The 27,016-nt window shown below is 31.9% G+C and overlaps 1 protein-coding gene across 3 annotated transcripts; it reads right to left on the minus strand.

Annotated features, from left to right (window-relative positions):
- Positions 1-1,970: 1,970 nt before the first annotated feature.
- On the minus strand, positions 1,971-25,620 carry LOC143072769 (organic cation transporter protein-like). Of its 3 annotated transcripts, none has more exons than XM_076247861.1 (10): positions 25,501-25,620; positions 15,255-15,561; positions 14,492-14,722; positions 13,615-13,811; positions 12,503-12,772; positions 11,574-11,708; positions 10,747-10,832; positions 9,986-10,106; positions 9,135-9,207; positions 1,971-8,773 (listed from the first exon to the last, which is right to left on the minus strand). In XM_076247861.1, coding segments are annotated over exons 1-10 (1,644 nt in total). In that variant the 5' UTR covers positions 25,503-25,620; the 3' UTR covers positions 1,971-8,551. The 3 variants fall into 3 exon arrangements, with proteins under 3 accessions (XP_076103976.1, XP_076103978.1, XP_076103977.1); XM_076247863.1 differs by lacking the exon at positions 25,501-25,620 and adding an exon at positions 19,823-19,993; XM_076247862.1 differs by lacking the exon at positions 25,501-25,620 and adding an exon at positions 19,623-19,775.
- Positions 25,621-27,016: the final 1,396 nt, after the last annotated feature.

Raw genomic sequence — 27,016 nt, forward strand, 5'->3', positions numbered from 1 at the left:
GACAGTTTTCTGAATTTTCAGGCTAGATATATCTCTTGTCATTTGATCCTTTTTGTGTGTAGACTATTTACCTATCTTTTATTGTTTTATGATAACACCCAATAATTGCTAATAAAATACTTCACTGAGCCCAGTCTGGTACGACTACAGAAGTCAACCCTGATCAGTTGGGACAAGTTTGGACACAATATTCAAGTTTGATACTGTGTGAATTTGGATTGTGATAAAAATTTTGACATAATATAGGTTTCCGACACAAAATCAGATCTTAAAAATCTATTGTACAATACTGTGCATTTGGAAATTTCTTCTTGAAACTTTTAAAAAAAAAATCAGATTTCAAAAGGGCTTGTTTTTGGCCCCTTTTGGGCCCCAAATTCTCTAACAGTCGGTACCATAATCCCCAAAATCAATCAGAGCCTTCCCTTTGCGATATGTAATCTTGTAGTACAATTATAGAGAGATCTGTACACTTATAACACAAATTATTTTCTGGAGACTAGAAAAATGCTTGTTTTGGTCCCCTTTTTCGCACCGAATTCCTGGATGTTTTGAGGCACTACCACTATACTCAATTCCAGCCTTCCTTTGTGATATGGATCCTTATTGTACAATTTCAAAGAGATCCATACACTTACACACATGTTATTGTCCAGAAACTACAAAAATGCTTGTATTTTACCCCTTTTGTGCCCCTAATTCCTAAACTGTTGGTACCATAACCCTCAAAATCAATTCCAATCTTCCTTTTGTGGTATTTATAGAGCCTTCTTGTAAAATTTTATATGGATCCATATACTTCGACTAAAGTTATTGTCTGGAAACCAAATGGGTCTTCAGAAGATGACGACACATGCAGAGGATGACAACATCATGGCATTATACAAACCCCCCCCCCCCCCCCCCCAAAAAAAAATTTGCAATCGTATAAAAATTGGAGAGGAAAAAAATCAATATTTCAGTGGCAATCAAAACTAGTACACTGTAGTTCGATTATTCTCAATTTTCAGGGTTTATATATCTTGTAATGCTGATCATTTTTTAAATATTTTACAATCTAAGTGTTAATTAAGACCGAGTTGTCTGAGTTGTGCTTGTTTAATTGGTCACAATTTTTACATAGGTTGTTTTTGCTTTCACACATGCAATCATCAATGTAAACACGCAGCATAAGACGGAAGATAGAACTGTTATGCTGACCATTTTACTTTGTCACTTTTCTCTAATTTCTCCAAAACTGTAGTTCAATCCTGTTCTTTGGTGGCCTGATTAACATGGACAAAAATTACAAACCTTTAAAGTTGACATCAAAATGCTGATATATTATATGAAATACTTTTGTATTTATTAGCACCTTGGAAATGTTGTAGGATTTTTACAGACAAATCATGTACCCAGCCACCAAATTATTACCTAAGACTGACAATATTTAACATCCTTTCCTTTGAGAAGAATTCCATGCAAATCAAAATCCTGATAATATGAATATATGCAGTTTATTTTATAACACATTACATAATATGAAGATGAAACTTGAAAACTGTAGGAGTTAGCCAAAGGAACCATAAAACAGTATGACCCTAACCATATTACCAAAATTAACGAAGTTCAAAATCCTGTTATTTGTGGAAAATTCTATGCAAATCAAAATCCTGATATTATGCATCTATGCAGTTCATATAGTTCACACAGTATGCTCCCTAACATTCATTACAGGCAAATGAAAAATGTCATTTAGGATCAATCAGACTGCACAAATGACAAATAGTAGCCTTTGTTTATTCTCTATTGGAAGGTATGAGGTATATTGCATTTCAAACAGTACGCCTAGAAAGTAAATAAGTCTTTTATGAATGTCTAGGTAGCTTTTCTTTTACACTAGTTGTTCCTTAACCTCATAAACACTTTCAATTTTCTCTTTTGTTTGGATTGGAAACAAATATCTTAAGGAAAGTATAACAAGACTTACAATTTCCCAAAAACTTTTATAAGCAAAAATATACCATTCTTCAATGAAGGCAACAATTTTGATCTATCAATGTAACCTTTGTTTGACTAAGTCAACTTTTTATACATGCATATGTTATTTAAATGACATACAAAGGAATCACATATTGGTAACGTATAGTGAGTATCATCAAAATACCTCAAAAAAGTGATTTTTAATGATAAGTTATTATTAAGGTTACATTTAAAAGTCTAGAAATTGCATATGTAAATATATTTAACTAAACAAAAGAGCAAACATGGGTGATGTCATTAATCAAGTGCAAGTGGTTGTTTTATCCTGTTAAAAGACATTTGATTCTTTTAAGCTTGCACTTGTGGAGTGACACCTACTTTTTGCTGAAATCATTTGTTTAGTACAAAATTCTCATTTCGATAAAAAAAACATATTAAATTCTGATTTGGATGCAATGTTGTCTTTCTTCTTAGACCATGAACACATATAATGAATTTACAGTTAAACACTCTATTGTATACTATACAAACAATTAAATACTTGTAATCTGATACCCATTATTTTAAAATATATAAGAACTTTTATGTCGACATACATAACTCCTGCATTCAGAATCAGCATTATTTTTTTTTTCATTTATTTAAAAGACAAAAAAGTTTCAATAACCAAAACTGGGCATCTTATTGGCTTCAGATCATTTTCCATCTTTATGCTCACAGGCCACAGAACAGCATAAAAAAACATGGATAAATTTGTTTTTGTCTGAGAATGGAAAGCTGAAATTGTTTTGAAATATGATTTTGCTTCTTAAATGGATTGTACATGTATATTTTCATTTGACATTAGATTAGGATCAACATGTATAATTTCCATTTAGTGTATAACAAAAGGAAAGTTTAAGCTAAAATCATATTAGGTTGTTGGAATGATATGTTTTTTTAAAAGTTTGGTATAAATGCAGAATTAATAGATATAGGAAGATGTGGTGTGAGTGCCAATGAGACAACTCTCCATCCAAATAACAATTCAAAAAAAAAAAAAAAAGTAAACCATTATAGGTCAATGTACGGCCTTCCATCAGATTCCTGACTTAGGACAGGTGCAAACATTTGCAGCGGGATTAAACGTTTTAATGGATCCAAACCTTCTCCCTTTTTCTGAAACAATAGCATAACATCACAACATAGAAAAACACACCGTAAAATATCAATTGGCAGGCTTAACTCAATAAAAAAACGTACATTAATACACTATAAACTAATAAATTCGATCTGCGATATCTGAATGCAAATGCACAGTTAATAAAATATTAGGGACAAACATTCAAGGCCAAAAAGCAAACAAACAAGTCCAAACAAAGCCATGTCAAGACACCACTGCGAACTCCATTCTTATTACAAAATCAGATATAAAACAAAAATGAATTCATCAAAAATGCATTATTAAAAGCAGTTTCAAAAAATGCTGAGCAATTTAACATTAACTTTAAGCAAAACAAAAATGCTGTTCTATTGAAAAAAAAAAAATAAAGTTTTCATCTCGGGTGCAAAACGAATACATCATACAGAGGTAAAAACAACATTATACACACTTGTTAAATATCCATTTAGGATTTATACTGGAGATATGAATCATATCATAACCTTTCAGGTATTCACTGGCCCCATCATAGAAACTACCTATTATGACTGTAAAGGAGAATCTTTATAAATACATTCGATTATGACTTAGTTGGCTGCAAAATAACCAGTAAGACAACTCTGAAAAGACTTAAAAAATGCCAAAAAGTTGATATTTGTGAGTGTTTGATACTAGTTTTTTACATGATAAAAAATCTTCAAAAATATATATTAAAGACTGGAGCATCTATTTTCATTTATATTTCAAGGGCATACCCAGTATAAAACTTATACAGATTCCAAAGAATTAGTTTTTTTCTATAAAAATGTTAAATGAATAGATGATGAGAAAATGTATTCAAATATAAGATCATTATGATATGTATCCTAAAACAAACAAATAAAACAGTTACTGTGGATTCATTTATTTTCGTGGGTATCAATTTCCGTGGATTGAGGAAAACTTGCATGTTCGTGGATATTTAATTTCGTGGTTTCTGCAAAGTCTGCATTCACGCCTTTGAAAATTTATAATTCGTTGAATAGTTAAATTTGTGGTTCCCCTGTACCCACTAAATCCACGAAAATTGGTATCCAACGAATATCAATGAATCCCCAGTATATAACATAAATATAGTAGCTCAGATGGAAACAAAAGCTGCACTAATAAATCTAATAATAAACATATGAAAAATTGAAATTCAACAATAAAATTCATCACTCTCGGGAACAAAAGCTGCACTAATGAATACAATAATAAACTTTTAGTAAATATAACAAGTAATTCATGTATATCTTGTTGTGTCATCATAAGATGTGGGGAATACATAAATGAGAAAAGAAACCAAAAAAATAAAAATAAACAAAAACAACTACAGATCAACAAACACTTTTCAACAATCTACAGATGGCTTCTATACAATATATATATCAAACTCCCACTGATGAATCATTACTTCTTTTTACATTTTACTGTCACGTCATAAATTTAGAAAATTAACATACAATTGAATTATTTACTTGAGATTTAATGGAAGAGAGTCAGTTTGCTCTTAGTTTTTCATTTACTAATTTAGTGTATTTCTGCTTACTGTCAAAATGAAAAAAAGGCAGACACTCAGATATTAACCTGACCAAATCTCTTAGGTGCTGGACCTAAATCCTATAGAGAATTATAGACACTTTAAGTTGGTTGTCCTTTTTAAAGCTAAAACATTAATGATTTTGACTTCTGTGAGGAATTTTGCTTACTTTTTCCTGAAGAAACTTACACTGATTTGTGAAAAAGATATGTGTATTTCTCTTTAAATAATATTGCCAAAATTCCTTTGAATGATGGAAATTTCTAGAAAGCAATGTGATAAATAAATTCAAAAAGAGGTGCATATATACTCCCTTCTTGTTTAAAAATATGTGCTAATTTGATTCATTATTGTTGAGTGTTGTGAGAGGAGCTAGCAGTTAACAAAACTGTGAAGATACACAAACAGCACCAGATTACAGACAGTGACGCATGTGTTATCTCTGCTATGCAAATGACACATACACAATGATATGGGACTTGAGTAAATCCAATACTTAGTTAATAAAACTGTGAAGATAAACAAACAGCACCAGATTACAGACAGTGACGCATGTGTTATCTCTGCTATGCAAATGACACATACACAATGATATGGGACTTGAGTAAATCCAATACTTAGTTAATAAAACTGTGAAGATAAACAAACAGCACCAGATTACAGACAGTGACGCATGTGTTAGCTCTGCTATGCAAATGACACATACACAATGACATGGGACTTGAGTAAATCCAATACTTAATAATGCAATGGCAAGATAATATCAAATGTATTTAGTGTATGTTTGATTATTCAGTCTACACACTTAACCAAAGGGCAAACAGCCCAGGCTTGTAGCCCCCCCCCCTTTTTTTTTGGCCGATCAATGCATTTGAATGGGAACATATAGTTGGAACCCCCCTTTGTCCTGGGTTGGGAACCCCCTTTTTAAAATGGCAGGATCCGCCCCTGTGTAGAATGATAAGTCTGATAAAAAATATTCACTTCTATTTCTCACTCAATAAGGCAAATAAGTTCATCACTCTAATGAAGTTAAACTTTTGTACCCCTTTTTAATAAAATCATTTTTCTTTAATGTACCGGTATGAATTAAATAAAAAAAATATAAAATATAAAACAAAGTCATGAAATCTATTTCAAATAAATTTCTTAAAGGCAGTTTAATAAACTAGAGGCTCTAAAGAGCCTGTGTCGCTCATCTTGGTCTATGTGCATATTAAACAAAGGACACAAATGGATTCATGACAAAATTGTATTTTGGTGATGGTGATGTGTTTGAAGTTCTTACTTTACTGAACGATTTTGCTTCTTACAATTATATCTATAATGAACTTTGCCCATTAGTAACAGAGAACTATATTTGGTAAAAATTTACATAAATTTACCAAATTAATGAAAATTGTTAAAAATTGACTATAAAGGGCAATAACTCCTTAAGGGGTCAATTGACCATTTAGGTCATGTTGACTTATTTGTAGATCTTACTTTGCTGAACATTATTGCTGTTTACAGTTTATCGCTATCTATAATAGTATTCAAGATAACCAAAAACGGCAAAATTTCTTTAAAAATTACCAATTGGAGGGCAGCAACCCAACAACCAGTTGTCCAATTCATCTGAAAAATTCAGGGCAGATAGATATTGACTTGATTAACAATTTAACTTCTTGTCAGATTTGCTCTAGATGCTTTGGTTTCATAGTTATAAGCCAAAAACTGCATTTTACCCCTATGTTCTATTTTTAGCCGTGGCGGCCATCTTGGTTGAATGGCCAGGTCATCGGACACATTTTTCAAACTAGATACCCCAAAGATGATTGTGGCCTAGTAGTTTCAGTGGAGATTTTGTAAAAGATTACTTAGATTTATGAAAAATGGTTAAAGATTGACTATAAAGGGCAATAACTCCTAAAGGGGTCAACTGACCATTTTGGTCATGTTGACTTATTTGTAGATCTTACTTTGCTGAACATTATTGCTGTTTACAATTTATCTCTATCTATAATAATATTCAAGATAATAACCAAAAACAGCAAAATTTCCTCAAAATTACCAACTCAGGGGCAGCAACCCAACAACCAATTGACCGATTCATCTGAAAATTTCAGGGCAGATAGATCTTGACCTGATAAACATTTTTATCCCATGTCAGATTTCCTCAAAATGCTTTGGTTTTTGAGTTATAAGCCAAAAACTGCATTTTACCCCTATGTTCTATTTTTAGCGGTGGCGGCCATCTTGGTTGGTTGACCAGGTCACGCCACACATTTTTTAAACTAGATACCCCAAAGATGATTGTGGCCAAGTTTGGATTAATTTGGCCCAGTAGTTTCAGAGGAGAAGATTTTTGTAAAAGATTACTTTAATTTACGAAAAATGGTTAAAAATTGACTATAAAGGGCAATAACTCCTAAACGGGTCAACTGACCATTTTGGTCATGTTGACTTATTTGTAGATCTTACTTTGCTGAACATTATTGCTGTTTACAGTTTATCTCTATCTATAATAATATTCAAGATAATAACCAAAAACAGCAAAATTTCCTCAAAATTACCAATTCAGGGGCAGCAACCCAACAACCTATTGACCGATTCATCTGAAAATTTCAGGGCAGATAGATCTTGACCTGATAAACATTTTTATCCCATGTCAGATTTCCTCAAAATGCTTTGGTTTTTGAGTTATAAGCCAAAAACTGCATTTTACCCCTTTGTTCTATTTTTAGCCATGGCGGCCATCTTGGTTGGTTGACCAGGTCATGCCACACATTTTTTAAACTAGATACCCCAAAGATGATTGTGGCCAAGTTTGGATTAATTTGGCCCAGTAGTTTCAGAGGAGAAGATTTTTGTAAAAGATTACTTTAATTAACGAAAAATGGTTAAAAATTGACTATAAAGGGCAATAACTCCTAAACGGGTCAACTGACCATTTTGGTCATGTTGACTTATTTGTAGATCTTACTTTGCTGAACATTATTGCTGTTTACAGTTTATCTCTATCTATAATAATATTCAAGATAATAACCAAAAACAGCAAAATTTCCTCAAAATTACCAATTCAGGGGCAGCAACCCAACAACCGATTGACCGATTCATCTGAAAATTTCAGGGCAGATAGATCTTGACCTGATAAACATTTGTACCCCATGTCAGATTTGCTCTAAATGCTTTGGTTTTTGAGTTATAAGCCAAAAACTGCATTTTACCCCTATGTTCTATTTTTAGCCGTGGCGGCCATCTTGGTTGGTTGACCGGGTCACGCCACACATTTTTTAAACTAGATACCCCAATGATGATTGTGGCCAAGTTTGGTTTGATTTGGCCCAGTAGTTTCAGAGGAGAAGATTTTTGTAAAAGCTAACGCCGGACGACGACGGACGACGGACGCCGGACGCCGGACGCAAAGTGATGAGAAAAGCTCACTTGGCCCTTTGGGCCAGGTGAGCTAAAAAGCTTGATCAGGAAACATTATGGAAAACCCTCCACTTTGAAGAAGTTACAATATTTAAGCAATATTTGTGTGAGTGAACAAGACTGGAAACTCAAGTGACAATATAATAATAACAGCACTATGTAATAACAACAGTTGTGTGTTTCTTTAAAAAGAGTAAAGACCAAAGGTCCAACAAGTCAAACTTCTGTTGTCTACATCCCACAAATAACTAAATAAATCATTATTTTTAATGAACAGATAACCTCTATGTTTTGTAAATAACAATCGGCCGTTTCAGAATCTAAAGGATTGTGGGTAATGTTATTGTTAGTACCCCAACTTAAAAATAACGTCACATCATTGGTTGAATTTCAATTGTTTAGGACATTTTTAACCAATCAGGACACTTTGAAAACATTACCCAGATTGCATTAGATTCTGAAAAGTCAAATTACAATCTTGTGTTTTGTTCTCCTATTCCAGACAACTGTGTACTCATTGCCTGGTGATATATAGTTTTATCATAGACAACTTCTTTTGTCATTTTTTCAACTTCTTCTATAGTTTCAGGTAGAGGACGCTTATGTGTTTCTGGCAAGAAGAAAATTAGAATTCCACCAACTATTGTCAATACACCAAATACTACCAATGGTAGCTCTTTTAAAGATGTGGCCTGTAAGAAAACAATAATATGAAACAGTCAAATATTTTAAAATTACAAGTTTGACTGGAACAATATTTTTATTAACATGTAATTTTTAGTCCATTGAAAGCTACGTTTCTTGATGGTTTGTTTTCACCATTTTCATGATTTTTTTCACATTTGTAAACTCATGGTTTATTCCATTGTAATGTTTTAAGATTTACAAGAGATCAAAAGGTGATACATGATAAAATAAGATTAAAAAGTTACTAAACTAAGAATAATTCTATCCCTTTAAGGATTCAGTTAGAAAATGATGTTACAAAATAACATGAAACAATTGCAAAATCAGTATGATTGATATATTAATTGTATATTCAATATGTCTTACCCCATAAACTATAAATGGAGCCACTATTCCACCAACATTCTCAAACAGTGAAGCTATACCAACTGCATGATTTCTACAATAGATAAAAATATATCATTAGTAAACATCGCGACTAAAACCCTTCGATTTAAACAACTTTTTTTAAAATTAAGGTAGTACCTAACACTACAGGGAGATAACTCTGTAAAATCAACTTAACCTTTTAATTATGTTGTGTTGTTGAGGAAATATCAAGCTTCTAAATGATCAAAATTAGTGTTTGTCAAACTGCTATATATCCAATGATGTTTTTCCAAGAAAGTGTATGGTTCCAGGTTTTTGGATTTTTTACATTTTTATCCAATGGTCAAAGAAAATATTTTTGTCAAAATTTTATGAAAATCAAATCAGTCAAATTTGTTTTAGTCAAGGTGTTTGGTACCACCTTAAAAAAGTTTTATGACTTCATCCTTTAAATTTAAACACAAGTTTGCTGTTCATCAATAAGTAAAATTGACTTATTTATCATGTTTTAAAGCTGACTATGCAGAATGGGTTTTACTCATTGTTAAAGGCTGTACAGTGATTTCTGTGTGGTTTGGTCTCTTGTGGAGAGTTGTCTCATTGTATATCATACAACATCTTCTTATTTTTATCTTTAACATTGTTGACAAAGTTGGTTTCACAAAAAGGGAACAGAGCACCGACATTCAAAGCTTTGAATTTTCCAGTTGATTGCTGTAACTCAAACTGACCATATACCATGCTGAGCTGAGAAAACGTTTATAATTTTGATATTCATGGTTTATTGACAAAGTTCTCTTCTCTTGGCCGCAGACATTTTGTTTGAAGATATTAGAGATTAAGTGTACCTAATTACTGTTGGGAAGATCTCGCTACCATACAGATATGTAACAGAATAGGAGCCAGTAATACCAAACTTTCCTATCATGGCTAATGTAATAAGTAGTGGCTTAAGATCAGTACCATCATCTGAAAAATAGTAAGGAGTTCATTTCATATAATGATTAAAAACTTTTTGCTTAGAATGAAAAGTAAAAATAACTTTAAAAAATAAGTTTATCATGGTGATTTCAAAAAAGGGTTCTTTTAAATAATTAATACATAATATAATTTGCAGATTTAACATTGTTGTGCTGATATTTAGAGTAATTGGGAATATAAGAAGCCGTGTAACACCTTCACTGGTGGAAAGATATGTCGTAGAGTGTCACTAACATACTGGATAAGACAAATACTATATATATAGCGCGTCAGGCACAGTGCAATGTCATTCAGTGCCTTGATATCTCAGTAGCATGAGTTCGAATCGCGGGGAGGGAGGAAGAAAAAAATATGCTTAAGCAAATTTACAAATCTAACATTGTTGGGCTGATGTTTAGACGAATTATATTTACAGAGTGTATTGTCAGCCTTGTATTACCATCATTGCTGGTGATCCAATGGATAATATCTGTTGTAGAGTCATCACTGGTTCAACTCAAATTTCTAAATAAGTTGACTGGGACTTGATCATTATAGTAGATACTACAGTCATCTTAAGTTTTTCATTCTTAAAGTGTGAAAAAACAAGATGACTATTTGTTACATTTGTACTTTCATTCCTTAATACCTGTTGTTTCTGGAATAAATATTGTAACTATGTTCATTATACCACACAATAACAGGAAAAATATAAGTGGTTTTCTTCTGCCTAATCTGTAATAAAGCAAAAAATAAAATGTTAGAGCTAACAGACCTTTTTAAATTAAATTAAATTCAATTAATCCACAAAATATTATCATTATTCAATGTTTCATTGAACTGAAAGTTGTAATGTTCAAATGATTTTCACATTAAATTATTTTCATTCTCAATATAAATTTATTTTGGGATTTACGAAAGGACGAAGGTAAGACTTGAAGTCCTCTCCCACAACAGCAGGCGCATAAACAAAAAAGAAATTCTCGTCCCCTAAAATGGTCTTGTTGCTTCCCTCTTTTTATAAAACTCCTAAATGGGCAACTAAACACATCTAGGCACTCTAAATAAAGTCAGGAGCCTTCAATTCAGTGCTTGTGGTATGTTGCTGTGTAAAATACTAGTTTTTGTTCATTATTTTATACATTAGTTTAATACACAGTTAGTTTTCTAGTTTGAATAGTTTTACATTTGTCATTTCAGGGCCTTTTATAGCTGACTATGCCGATTGGGCTTTGCTCATTGTTGGAAGGCCGTACGGTGACCTATAGTTGTTAATTTCTGTGTAATAAGTCTCTTGTGGAGAGTTGTCTCATTGGCAATCATACCACATCCTCTTATTTTATATCTAATAATTTTTTGCGAACCATTTTGGTTTAAAACTGAAGACACATTTAAAAAGCTTTAAAAAAAAATAAAAACCATCAGAATCTAAATAGCACAGATGAAATCTTCTAACAATAAATTTTGCAAACTTACAAATTAATGGCTATGACACAAACTATTTGTGCTGGTATCTCTACAGCACCACTTATCCCAAGGTTGAGAAACTGGTTCCCATGTAATGTTGGTGTTGCAAATAATAAACCAAAATAACTAATACTATTGGCAAACCTGTAATAAATAGGTGGTTATTAAGGTCAAACTTTCTCCAACAACTTTGCAAACCAAACGAAAGTTTTCCACAGAGTCATCTGCTCATGGTCAAGGTATCTAAACTTTTGTCTGTTCTATTGTTCCATCTGTAGAAAACTTTCATTTGGTTTGCAATAAAACATTCAACATTTTTACTGAAGAAATGTTTATCAAAATTTTGCAACAGGTTTGTTCTACAAAAATGTAATAGCAAAATGAATATAAACATGTAATTCTAATATGCACGTATTATCAAAGCATTAAAGCTGCTTTTATGCCACTTGATCACCAACAATTGAGTTCTCTTTGTGAAAACAATCTGTTTAATACAAAAGATCTAGCTTAAAATTTATGGCAGAAAAACATACCTTGTCCCCTGCATAAATGATTTCACAAAAATGAAAATTTCAACATTCTGACATTTGTATATTCAAAGAAAATCAAAATCCTGAAAATATGCATACTTTTAACAGTATATAAAGATAAAAATTCTGCTGAATATAAAAATAATAGCTTAGCAACTGTAGGAGAAATTATCTAAATAAACATTTGGCTCAAGCAGGTGCGAGTGGCCATCTTTAACTTTATTGAGATGGTTTTTTTTGGTCTGTGTTGAAGACTTATTGTGACTTTGAGATGCAGAACAGCAATAAAAGAGCTGTTCCTTTGCTTTTTATGTGTTTTTAGCTGTGCATCAACTGATTTTGTGTCATGAATGCATACCTCATATCCTTTCTTTTTCTTCTACCATAAATAACTATAATCATACCTACCATAAATAAAATGTAATAATTGTATATCTTCTAATGACAGGAGTTTTAAACAGATCTAGGAATGTATAAGCTTGTTTATGATCAGATTCTACTAAAACCTCACTGCTATGGAGCTCTTTTTCTGAAGAGATTTCACTCTCTCTCTCAGCTTCTTCAAACAGATGTTTAGGAAAAGATATGCCGTTGATTTTACTTGCCCACTTCGTCACTTTCTCTGCCTCTTTGTATTTTTTCTTGGCAATAAGCCATGGAAGAGATTCTGGAATAAACCTGTTCAAACACAAATTTTTCTACTTATTGTTACAATGTGATGGTTATTTATGATTTTATCAGATCTAAAAAAAATCTAAAGACATACAAACTTTTATTGTTTATCTCTTAACATATTAAGAATTAATAGGTAAAACAGTTTTACCATGATTTATTCATAGAATTACAAATTAAACCAAAGACAAGCAGTCTATGGTGCAATGATAACATCATTTTGAGGCTCTTAAACTTACTGAAATTTCAATGTGAACCACATTTAGAAGTGCCCTTATGAAGTGATTTCATTTCGTTTATTTTTTAATATATTTACTTTAACATTTTAATTTTTTTGTAATATAGGCTTTCAGTTTCCTAGGCTTGTGTATATTAAATTTTATTCCAAATCGATTTTTGAGATTTTGTTATGTTCTTTTTTTTTTTGTGTATAAATATCTTCACTAAGACAATACAATTTTTTATACATGTAAGTATCATTCCTTTGTAAAGCATAAAATATCTATACAGGTACAATTCAAAGTATAATCAACTACACATTGATTTTGACCACCTTACTAGAAAGTATACACAGATAATATCACAGCAGGTGTAAAACACTCTCTGATAAATGTTCAAACAGTTGCAAGTCGAATGGGATTAGAACATTTATAGAAATACATAGAAATTAAGTCATTTTGGGGCCTTTAAGAGCTGACTATGTGATATTGACTTTGCTCATTGTTGAAGGCAGTAATGGAGATCTTTAGTTGATCATTTTTATGTAATTTTGTCTCTTGTGAAGAGTTGTTTCATCGACATTCATACCACATCTTCCTTTTTCATATCTAATCAAAAACTAAACATACCAATAAAAAAATATAGTTAAGAGATTAGGAATAGTAATGACTAGCTGTAATGTCTGCCAATCTCTTAGAAAATATCCAAATGTCGCCAACACCATAATTCCTATGCTCCAAGAACAGTTGACAGCCACTGAAGGATATGAACGGAAATTAGATGGGAAAAATTCTGTCACCATTACGTATGTTGATAATGCTATTGGCTGAAAATAAAGAACATTTAATACTGTATTATACCGTTTGATTGTATTTAAAGGCAAATTAACATGTCAAATAACAGTACTGGTATCTGTTAAATTACTTTGCCACATATAATTCTAATCTTGCAGTTAGGCAAAATGATACTGGGGGCCATATTGAACTTGCAATATGGTGAGAGTAGTTGTTCTATGTTTAGGTCTCACTCTGACTTTGGATGAAGAACAGAAACACTGTTTCTTTGCACATGTATATGTACATGATGTACCTAATTGTGTCTTTGTTTACATGCAAAGTTAGTGATTATAATAATCGAAAAAGTGTAATTTGACGGATTAGTCAATACTGACACAGAAATTTTAGAAGATTTTTAAACTTATATTGTGACAGTTATATTATTGATTACAAAAAGTGAAGTTTTTTAAAACAATTGGGTTACATTTTGAAAGATCAATGGTATATATAACTTCAGATGTAACAACTAGCATGACAATCACGACTATATTGCATCTAAATAAAAACTTCATTTCTGATGTGGTTTTCCTTTAAAATTTGAAAAGTTAAACAAGAGTTTTGAGTATTTTAGCATGCTCATTATCATCGCCAAAGTCTGTATACCTTACATCTTCAAAGCATTATTCAAAATACTTGGAATCCACTGAGCAATTTAACACTTTAAACTTACCATGTTTAACATCCCAACAAAGAATCTAAGGGCAGTAAACAAAGCATATGTATTGGCAAAAGCTGCACCAATACCAATGGCAGCTTGTATCCACAGAAGTGTCAAAATTGTTTTCTTTCTGCCAAATTTGTCTGATAGTGGAGTCAGGAAGGTGGCTCCAATAGTATTCCCTACCATGTAAATTGTTGTAGATAACTCATTTAAATAATCTCTATCACATACAAGATCCCACTGCAAAGAGACAAAACAAATATTTTATAGCATTTGAACAAAAAATTCAATCCTTCATCTGCTTGAAGATATAAGGTTTTGTCAATATAACAGAAATAAAATCAACTGTCATACAAGAAGAAGGTATAGCTAGGTATAAAACCAGGTTTAATTGTGTTAACCAACCACCATTATCCTCTGAAAAAGCCTGTACAAAGTCCGGAATATGACAGTTGTATACCATTAGTTCTGTTTGGTTGATATTTATAATCTAATGTTTGATTTGACAGATTTATGCAGTTTGCCCTTATTGAATTTACCTAGACATTTGAGTTTTTTTTCTTAATACTCTACTTTTTTAAAAGACTAAATTATTTCCAAAAAAATCAAAATTTAATTTTTTTTTCTTTGAAAAATGACTGACAGAATGTTTCTTGCTTATATAATTCAATCCCCCATGACTGACATTTTATTAAAAGTTTAACATAAATAATTTCAAGATTTTCAAGATAACTTACCACTATTACAGGTAAGACAACATGTTAAAACTTACCTGTGTTACTATGGTTTCTTCAAACTCATCCCCATACCTCCAACCATTAGGACAAGACTCTGTTGTATTCTGTCCATCAATACTAACAGTGACATCGCAAGCTCCATAAGTAACAGTTTTATTTACATCAGCAAGCTTTTTACAAGAATAATCTGGTACTCCTCCTAGGAATATACTTCCCAGGACAGGCCATGCTCCCCTCATGTAGATAAAGCACAGACAAAGGAACACTAAGATCTGGAAACGACCATAATTCCCAAGACTCTGCAGGACGCTGTCAGCATCCATTGTTAGCTTGTGCTCACTCCTAAAATGAAGTAGACGAAAGTTAATAATGCATCAACCTCTGTGAAGAGAAACTGAAGATAATGAACCAAAAGTTTTATAATACATGTACATACAGGGTGTAGCTAGGTATTCAGTCAACTGTAGGCACCAATCGGCTGGGGGTCTGGGGCCCTCAAGGCCCCCATCAGGTCCAGGGCAGAGCCCTGGTAGGGGGTTCAGGGGGGTTTCCGACGGAAACGGTTTTAGCGTTTTAGCTGCAAAATTTTATGTACAAAAATATTAAATTTACTGGTTATTTAATCATGAAAATTATAATATACATGATGAAAAGTTCGAAGAATTATGAAGAATTTACCATAACATCCATAAAAAAAAATATATTTCACTATATGCATTGCCCAGCATAGATCAGCGTATCCCTTTAATTAAGCAATACACCCTGTTTGGTATTTTCATATCTATTCCGTTCTGACTGATATATATGTTTAACTTAATTTATAATACAATATTGACGATCCTTCATTAAAAAAATTAGGCACGTCGTAAACACTGATAAATCAAACTATCCTTTTGGCTAGACATAACCCATCAATCTTTTGATTCTTAAACCTTCACCCAAGCCCCTCAAACACATACACACATAGTCCATGCCTAATCCAAAAGTTCTGTTCTGTTCATACAGTCTATCGTAACAAAATTCAAGAAATTCATAGTCTTTATATCCTCTACTGTAAAATCCCTACCTTCTTAGAAATTTGAATAATTGTGGTCATTACACGCAGATCTGAGAGTACTCAAAATTACTGGAAGCTAGTTGATTGATTGATTTTTAAACATCCAGTGTCAAATATTTATGCAAATTCAGGACAAATTTTTTTTTACAATAAATGCAACAGGGAGCTAGGTCCTGTAATAGGTGCCGTACAGAACGAAGGTCTGGAAATTTGAAAATGGCATGCATTGGAAAATGATGGATTACTTGGATAGCAGAAATTTTGCCTTTCAGTAGACTAACTACGAACTCCTCAAAGAGCGGCATTCTCTCTACAACTAGGTAAAGGATTTAATGTCCCCATTCTGACCAGACGTGACTGCATATTTATACATCCTGCAAAGCGGTGAGCAAAACAGACGACCAACATTGGCAAAGGTTTGATTGTAGGTCGGGTGAAGACAAAGTGGAAAGCTAGTTGAAAACTAACAACTAATTAAAAAACTCATGTGTCTAAGTTTTGGTTCATTCAAGTTTTTGTTGATAGAAGTGAAATGATCAGTACCAAAGTTCTAGTTTATAGTTTCTATATAAGGTAAAATCATATAAAAACATTCAATTCTATCCAATATTCCATTCACTAAGGATGAGAGACTAGTGTACACCTGACATTCGATAATTAAAAAGTTTTGACAACTTCACTGGCGTTTATTTACAGATAACGTTGTTTATAATTTTTTTTAACAAAAAAAAATATTTGTGAAAAAACTATGTGTAGGCACGTGCCTAAAGTGCCTAACGGCAGCTACGCCCCTGACGTACAGTCCTCAGTAAACAAATAATTGAGAAACTTAAGAATTTAGGAATTTACCTTTCAAAACATTTAAATGAGTGTATCATACAAAATAACTACATTATAGGATTATTGATATTATGTATACTTCTAATTTAATAATTTGTCTGTTCATTGATGTGCTTATAAATTTATACATGCATACATGTACATTGGTTGACTTGATCATGCTTTCGACTTTGTTAGCTAGCCATTTTTTTTTTTTTTTTTGCCTCTATTTAAAATTTTTCATTTATAGACTTTCAAAAATCATTTTTGTTACTAAAAAAATGTGGGTAGTAGCTTAACATGCTCAACTTTAGATATAAAAAATATAAGATCAACAAAATAATTCGTTTAAAAATCCAAATTTTTATCAATAAAATAGTTAGTATAGGGTTAATGTTTCTACATCAACTTGTCAATTACTTTGTCAGTTACTTTCATAGATTTTAAGAAACTTTGGTAGAAGCTTTTTTACGATTCAGTTCTATCATTTCTGATGCAAAAATAATGAAAATATAATTTACTATTTTTACATTTAGGGACAACCTAAATTATTTTCAAGGAGAACAATTAAATGAATAGAATATCTAATAATTTACCAAAGCAAGGATTGCCAAATCCTTGGCCAAAATGAAGTTTATATCATGCTTTATCAAAAATATAATAAAGTGTACATTGTGGTTCTTAGGGCTAATTTTAGAAAATACAAAAAAAATCGGAGTCACTGGAGTCAGGACTTGTTGGGTATCAGGTCCTTTCGCGCCCAATACACTTTCGCACCCTACACGTTCACACCTCGCACGTTAGCACCCAAGGTCCGTTCGCACTCTACAAGTTCGTGCCCAATTTTAATTCAAATTCCAGTTGAATAATTGGAAAATCATGATTGTTGTTTTAAATCGCTTTGGTGTAATACTAAATGTATTTATAGCTTGGTATGAGTAAACATTGAAGATTTTTTAACAATGAAAAACACACAGCTTGGTCCCTTTGACAATGAAACAATAAAATATAGCAATACACTATTATAACAAAACTTGATAAAATTTATTCAACACACAAAAAAAAAAACGTAGTCAGAATCTCACTTTATTTTGAAACAAGTCAATGAAACAAAGTAATAGTTATAGCAATCTGAGACTACTATGTGCAAAACACTAACCAAAGCATGATTAAGAGTACTCGTTATTCAACACAAAATAAAACTGTGACAGAATCCCACTTTATTAAGAAAGGATTATCATTTTTTTTTAACAATAAACACTATTCAAAACATCATGATTCAACACAAAAAAAAATGCTGTTTCACTTTATTTTGAGACAATGACAACAATTATACTTATAAGAATATACTTGCCAAAACTTGATTACAAAGTTATTAAACACAAAACCAATTAAAATTTGGCACGAACATGTAGGGTGCGAACGTGAAAGAGGGCGAACATGAGTTGGTGCTAACGTGAATGGGCGCGAACGGACCCGGATTCGACTTATTCCGTGTTAACAAAGATAGGGAACATTCACTTAACACCTTTTTATAAGTAAGGTTATCTCTCTTTTGGAGCAATGTTGAAAAAAAAAGACTATTTAAAATACCAAAAAATGATCTGTCATGATTTTTTTTTTTTAAATTGTAGAAATAACAAGTTCTCTTTCACATAAAAAATCCTTGTTTAGATGAAAAGAATTTCCAATTAATTACATTCATCTATCAAAATTTGTATATAATTTAATCAATATCTAGAATGATTGTGTTACAGACAATCAATTATTTCTAGTCTAGTCTGCAGATTAACAATTCTGAAAGTGCATGCAACTTTAAATGTGCAGGGATACAGGCCCACCTTTTATCTGGTAAATTATGTCATTAAGGCGTATTAAATTCAGAGAAACAATTATAATGTTAATATATGAACTGTGTAATTGATGGCTCAACTTATAATGTTATATATAAGCATATAATATTTGAATTGATACTTTTAAAGAGGAGGCATGCTGTCAAAAATAGTATTATAATTAATATTAATCTTCTATATTTTTTGTATTTCTTTCAATGCTACATGTTTGTAGTTTTTAATGTCTATCATTTTGTAATTAATATGCTTGTCTGTCTGTTTGTTTGTTTTTGTTTGTTTTGTATTTTAGTAATTATATATATAACAATCCTATTGTTTGGATTTTAGACTAATAAAATTCTTATTCTTATTCTTATTATTAAATCTACAATCTATTCTGGTGAAAAGACAAAGTTTTACACTCCTACCTAGGAGTCTACTCCGGTATTTGAAAGAAGAATTTAGAAGAAGAAGACTTGATTCAAGAAATAACCTATCTAAAACTGCTTCGCTAGACAAAGTGATCACTGGTGATTTCAGACGTCCATTGTCAAAATGTAGCCATTTCCATAATTATTGCTTTAGCCTTTATGAACACAATATCAGCAAAATATACTGAAATCAAAAATTTGTTAAAACCTAATGTTGATGTAATAACCATAAATTCTGATAACATGAAAATCTCTGTCCCAAACCTGTTGAACACCTGTAAATTATTGTCCTCCTATTCTAGGTAGCCAATCTATTGGTGGATAATATATCACATTACACTAGTGTATTCAGAAAGACGCCATATAACTAAATGAATGACAAAATAACAAATTATCAAATAAACAGGATCTTGTGTTTGACTTTGGTGAGGACATAGCATTATAAACTTGCATCAGACACTTGCCACGCATGGTTAAACCCCAAACATTATGGCATCAGTTTTCTTTCCTTCTTTTTTTTTTTTAATGTTCTGCCTGGAAACTAAATGACGTTTAAAACTACATTTTAATATCTCTTACAAGTTCTACAGCATGACATTGGCTAAGTTCCGATGCTTAGGTTCTCCCAAGGAAAAGCAGGGAATCTAAAACCTGGACGAATGGTCCGAACATGGGTCAGAAAAGTTGGGAAACAAGAAGCTTTAAAGGGAAATTCCGCGATTTTTTACTTATCATCTAATTATGTTTATCTTAACATAAAAATACATTTGCAAAGTTTAAATTTATAGTCCTTCTAATAACGGAGAAAATCAAGCATTTGTAACATTTTGGTTAACCTTCTTGAGTGGGTTTTGACGTTTCTTCTTTAGTTACAGAAAACCATCAACATTTTGAAGATTACATTCTGGCGCATGCCTGATTGAGGTTGCTTTTTAAAACTAATTTCAATATTTCTTTATTTTTAAGCTTTATAATTTTTATTGAACTTTTAATTTTTACATCTACTACTTTTGAATAAGCCTTTTGTCCAGCAGTGGAAAAAATTATCCCAATTAGTGCTGGATAGTGCGCTACAGAAACTTGCATGGTAGTACCATACTATTTCTTAGTATACTAATATTATTCATATATATAGGGTCTCATAATGTTGCAGTTGAGGAGGTTATTCGAGAAGGTTCCTGAACAACTTTTTCAATGCCATACATATCTTGGACATATCTTTCACAGATTCTTGATTTCCTACTAGTCGGACTTGTTTTTAGTAAATCTATCATATGTTCAATCACCAAGCAATATTACATTTTTATCAGTATCTATTTAAATACATTATCTAATAAAGTTTCAAAATGGTCTAGTGATGTGATAGCTGCATTTGGAGGTCTATAAAAACACACAACTAAGAATCTACCAGTTTTTGTTGTAATTTTTTAAAACGATGGATGGAATACGAAAAGTAAACATAGATTCTGCTATTTCTTTTAATTATCTTCTAAAGCGATAAGTTCCACATGATTACTTTGCTGCAAATCCTCATCTTCAAACGCATTGAACGTTCGTTATTTAGCGATAGTCTACACACATGTCTTTGTTTGATGACTTGTGATGCATATAAACCAACATAAAAAAATGATTAGTAAATCCATCCGAAATTCCAATGAGCAAAATGATTTTGCAGTGTGTTATAGTCCGCGCGAAATGCAGAATTTCCTTTACTATTCTATTTTTAGGATTATTTGTTTACGAAATATATTAAGCTTAGGGTAATAAGGTAATTTATGTTATACCCTTCTTTTTATGTTGTAGATCAAATAAGATCGATCTCGTCCTTTAAGGATATAATATTTTTTTTTCAAATACTTCCAGAACTTAACTTATATTAGATTTTTATATATAAGATCGATCTCGTCCTTTAAGGATATAATATTTTTTTTCAAATACTTCCAGAACTTAACTTATATTAGATTTTTATATATAAGTATCACATATAACTCTTTCAAATCCCACAATCACGGGAATAACTAAGTTTGGGTAAATGCATGCTTTGTCAAAAAATATTGTAACTCGCAACTCGACTTTTGTAACTCGCAACTCGACTTTCGTAACTCGCAACTCGACTTTTGTAACTCGCAACTCGACGTTCGTAACTCGCAACTCGACTTTCTTAACTCGCAACTCGACTTTCTTAACTCGCAACTCGACTATCGTAACTTGCAATTTGACTTTCTTAACTCGCAACGTGCAACTCGACGATAAGTAACCCTCGAATATTATACACTTCACAAATTTAATATTGATGTGGCGTGGTCAACTGCATCAAAGATTTGATGGCCAATACTTAATCAGTTTAATTAGTTTAATGATCTTTCATCTTGATTAATGCGACAGTTTGTACGGTATACGAGTTGCAGAGTAGAAATGCAATAACATTTAAACGTTTATCAAAATAATCTAAGACCATTAAGCAATGTTTAATCTTATTTAAGGACAGCGGTTTATTATGGAAGCTTATAATAGTCACGAGTTGATCAGTTCTCAGCTCAACTTGTTGACATAAATAAGTGGTAAAGTTGCATTATATCCAACCTTGAGAACCTGATAGTGTGTACTTGTTTAGTTATTTTCTAAACTTTCCGACTTTCAGAAAGTGTACTTGTTAACTTCTTCTGAACAAGTTGACTTTGACAAAGTGAACAAAAAGTATAGACTCGCCTTGTGTACATGGTCTTTGTTCACTTGTAACATACAACTAGTCTGATAGTAGCATTGCAACACATCTTGTATACTTCATTTTGTGGACTTGTTTAGTTGTTTTCTAAACTTTCTGACTTTTCGAAAGTGCACTTGTTAACTTCTTTTGAACAAGTTTATATCAACAAAGTGAACAAAATGTTTATTATCATCTTGTGGTTTTGTTTTTGTTCACTTTCCTTGCTAAGAAGGTTTACTTGTCGAGTTGTTTCTCCCCTTTCTCATTTACTGAAAGTATACTTGTATTGTTTGTATCTAACTAAGTGTACTTTTCACAAATGCACTTGCTTTGGAAATGTTGCAAGTTTACTTGTTGAAAGTCAACTTGGTCAGAAATCTGTCGGCAGCTAGGGCTTGATACTTTAACCACGTGGTCTCCGTGGATATTTTGCGTACAACTCTATCCTGTCTGGAAGCATGGCAAATAATTAAATTTTAAAATTTCAGGCAATAACTAGGATACATGGGATATGTAAACAAGTCTAAAATTGAAGACAACGTTCAAACCTACGAGGGCGTTGGATAAAAACTCTCAGTTTTTATACGTGTGCATGCAAAACATATTTCTTGGGAGAGGGTCTAAATACAAAACAAACAACACTTTCCGAAAGACTAAGTAGTGAAAGAATATATTTTAACAAAACGCATTTGACTAGCAGTTCGAACAACTGATGTTCTTTAACACTGCTGACTGCCATGGTTATTTCAAAATAAACAGAATATCCAATGTATCAAAGTCGATCTTAATAATTAATTTAATACCAAACAGAAAACAATAACGTGCGGAAAATATGGTATATTCCGCAAATATAATGTGCAAAAGTTTGGTACACCATATCCGGATTTCGACAAATAATGTCTCTTCAGTGATGTTAGGATTCAAACCGGTAATTGGAAGGCCATGTAATTTAATTTGGGTTCGAAATAGGATGAACATATAAAATACGTATAGTCAGTTTTGGATAGAAATTCAAATGACAGTATACCAATTTTAAAATAAGATGTGGCACATTTCCAATGAGACAACTCTCCATCCAAGACCCACGATAGTACGAATGTAGGACAAAAAGTTAGACAAAAAGTCACAATTCAGTGTTGAGATTTTTTTCTTTGAGCAAGAAAACAAAAAATGTTCTTGAACTATTATATATAAAGCAACTTAGTTATAATGTATTCAACAAATATTATAAATTATCAAATATTATGAAAACAAAATGTTTTTAATTTACGTTTTTTGATTGAGTTAAGTCTGCCAATTGATATTTTATCGTGTGTTTTTCTATGTTGTGATGTTATGCTATTGTTTCAGAACACGAGAGAAGGTTTTGATCCATTAAAACGTTCAATCCCGCTGCAAATGTTTTGCACTTGTCCAAAGTCAGGAATCTGATGTACAGTAGTTGTCGTTCGTTCATGTAATATATATACGTGTTTCTCGTTTCTCGTTTCTCGTTTTTCTATATAGATTAGACCGTTGGTTTTCCCGTTTGAATGGTTTTACACTAGTAATTTTGGGGTCCTTTATAGCTTGTTGTTCGGTTTGACCCAAGGCTCCGTGTTGAAGGTCGTACATTGACCTATAATCATGGTTTACTTTTTTTTTAAATTGTTATTTGGATGGAGAGTTGTCTCACTGGCACTCACACCACATCTTCCTATATCTATATATCTTTTCTATATTCATAAATTTAGATTGTTCAGTTGGAGGACTGGAAAGCAGTTATTTATAAGGGGAAATTTTAAAGATTTATAGATATAAGAAGATGGTGCATGAGTTCGAATGAGACAACTTTCCATCAAAGTAATAATTTGTTTAAAGTAAACCATTATAGATCAAAGTAGGTCCTTAAACACGGAGCCTTGTCTCACAGCGAACACCACGCTATATAGGAACAAGAACATTGCTAGTGTTAAACCATTCAAACAGGAAAACCAACGGTCTAATTTTAAAAAAAAAGGAGATTCAAAAGTACAGGTCAATCATTTTTATACTTTGCTATTTGATTATTTGATTACGGCATTGTTTATTAAACTCTTATTTGATTAGATTTGCTTCCAAAACCAATTGAGAAATTTGTAAGATATTACCAAAAACAATTTGAATTTAAGCAATGGTCTTAAAACTGCTTATTTACATACAATACTACTAAGAAGTAAAATTTAAAAAAATACTGAACTCCGAGGAAAATTCAAATCAGAAATTATCAAATGGTATAATCAAATGATAAACACACCAAACGAATGGATAACAACTGTCATATTTCTGACTCGGTACTGGCATTTTCAAATTTTGAAAATGGTGGATTGAACCTGGTTTTATAGCACTTCACCTCTCACGTGTATGACAGTCTCATCAAATTCTGTCATATTTACAACGATGCGTGAACAAAACAGACATAATAGGTAAAATTGTCAAAATATGGGTACAACAGTCTAATATTAATACTAATCGGTACTAATATTGATATAACAAAAACACCGCTATGATATTTTAAAAGTATCGCATTGATATTTTAAAAGTATCGCATTGTTTATTTATGTATATAAGAAAAACACAGCACTTCAAATTTTACACTGACATAAACTTAAGCTTCTAACTAACGTCTGCATGTATATTTAGACTCAATTGTTATTTATATTTGAACAATAAGTTTTAAAATTAGTATTTTCTTAATTTTTCGTTGCCGAAAACAACATTTTCCGCATGGAATGTCTGCATATTTACAATTGATATTAGACAATATCGCTATGTGATATAAGAAAAGTGTTTATCGATACGCTTCTTCCATAGACTGTGAAGTAAAAATTCATTCTTTTGATACATTTATATTGTTATTGAATTTAATTATAAGTTGAATTCAAATCTATCAGGGGCGGATCCAGTCATTTTAAGAAAGGGGTTCCCAACCCAGGAAAAAAGGGGGTTTCAACTATTTGTCCACATTCAAATGCATTGATCGTCCAAAAAATGGGATTCCAACCCCCGGCACCCACTCCCCTCACTGAATATTAAATTCATGTATTTGACAGCAAACGTGCAATTTTCAAGAAATGTTTAAAGGGGGAATAGGGAAATGAAATGGCACATCCTGCAATTTTTTCATCAAAGTAAAGATCACAGCCTGTTTGTTTCAAATCAATTAAGGCCCCCTCCCGCTTTCTGTTTCACCCATAAAATTAAACGTTAGCTTACTTACCACTAAAATATTTCTTTAATATATTACATTTCAACGAAGTTGCATTTTAAAAAAGTCTCAAACTTGATAATGTTAATCTTATACTTGAAATGGTTGTTTTGTTTTTATCAAATTATTAGATTCATAATTTTTTTTCTAGAAAAAAAAACTCCCGTTGAAGGAAAATGAAAAAAAAATGTGTTTATTCTAGAACTTACATTTACTGATTTGAGGCCATTTAAGTTTCTCAAATGTTCAGTCTTGCAAAATGTAATACTTCTTCCTTGAAACGTCGTACAAGTCAAGATACAAAACAAAAGTAACAAAAAACAGGCCGGAAGCAACCTGCCGTATAGTTTTTCTGCACTTGTAGTCAGGTCAAGGTCCGAGGCGCTGTTTCTTTGTTACCTTTGTATTGTATCTAATACTTAGCTGATGAAAATGGAAAGTGCTCTCGCTTTGTAGATTTATTCATTTACTAGTAAGAATAGCCACGTTCATCAATCAACAAATTTTACCACACACGTGAGGTCACACGTTATGAAATAGTATATATCGTTTAACGTTGTTGTTTACGAAACTCCAGAACATTCGACTATTTATAGATAAAAGTTACCTGTGTACCAAATTAACCAATATCATGAATATGACTAGGCAAAATCTAATTGCTAAAATAGAGAGGACAAATCCGATACTCTAACGGGATTGAAGGACATTTACTAGGTTTGGATTGTCCTAACCAATCAATAAACTTTGATTATTCACGTCTCGTAATATCTTCCAATCAGGTAACAAGAAAAATTCACGCACTGATTGTCCATCGTTCAATTCTTAATATTGACTCCTAGGAGTCGATAAAGGAGTCGATGATAAAGATTTTATCGAGGTCGCACCAACTGTATGTTTCTACAGCTAAGATCAGTTACATGTAACATGATCTTGTCGATTCGCACGACGAAACCATTGTTTATGACAGACCACACATTCTAAATTATGTATTTTTGTTTCCGTCAGTTCGAAAGTATTTGATCATTTTATTTGATCATTTCAACTCCTTTGTATTTCATAATATGTGTCATGAACAAAGACATATGTTCGATTGAATATTGATTTCCTCGTAACAAATGATAGAAATTTCGGAGATCCCGTATTTAATCCTTTACCGTTAAGATGAAAATGCCAATGACAGAGGTTGATTATAAAAAATGTTTTACTGTGTTAAAAAAAACTTCGACTTAAACAATGAAAACTTACACGTTGGACATGAAATATTTTGTCGATGAAGAAAATTAAATTACTTAGTATGTCACTTCTGAAATAAGTTTGTCGATAACGTAACTTATTCTGACGGTAAAGAAACGCGAATTCGATCACTACTCTGTTACGGGCTGTAAACAGTTTCTGTCCAACTTTCGTAAAATTTCACGGAGAGTCATTCAAAAGACTTTATCCACATTCGGAACCTAAATATTGACGCTGCTTTGTCTCGCTTTTGGGACATAAATCACAGGCTCGACAAAAATACAAACCAGTGGCGTAAGGGTTGAAACAATGTGGATGCGAAATTGTCGCCGAGCGGAGCCGAGGTGAAAAAATTTTGGGACCATATTATGCAGAAAATTATATTTTTTTGGACATTTTCCCATTTATGCATGATTATTCCACTATAATCCGACACTAGTTAGATTTTTGTTTAATTTCAAAATACCAACCAATATATATTCATTTTCCAAC

The sequence above is a fragment of the Mytilus galloprovincialis genome, chromosome 4 (assembly GCF_965363235.1).
Source record: "Mytilus galloprovincialis chromosome 4, xbMytGall1.hap1.1, whole genome shotgun sequence".
NCBI lineage: Eukaryota > Metazoa > Mollusca > Bivalvia > Mytilida > Mytilidae > Mytilus > Mytilus galloprovincialis.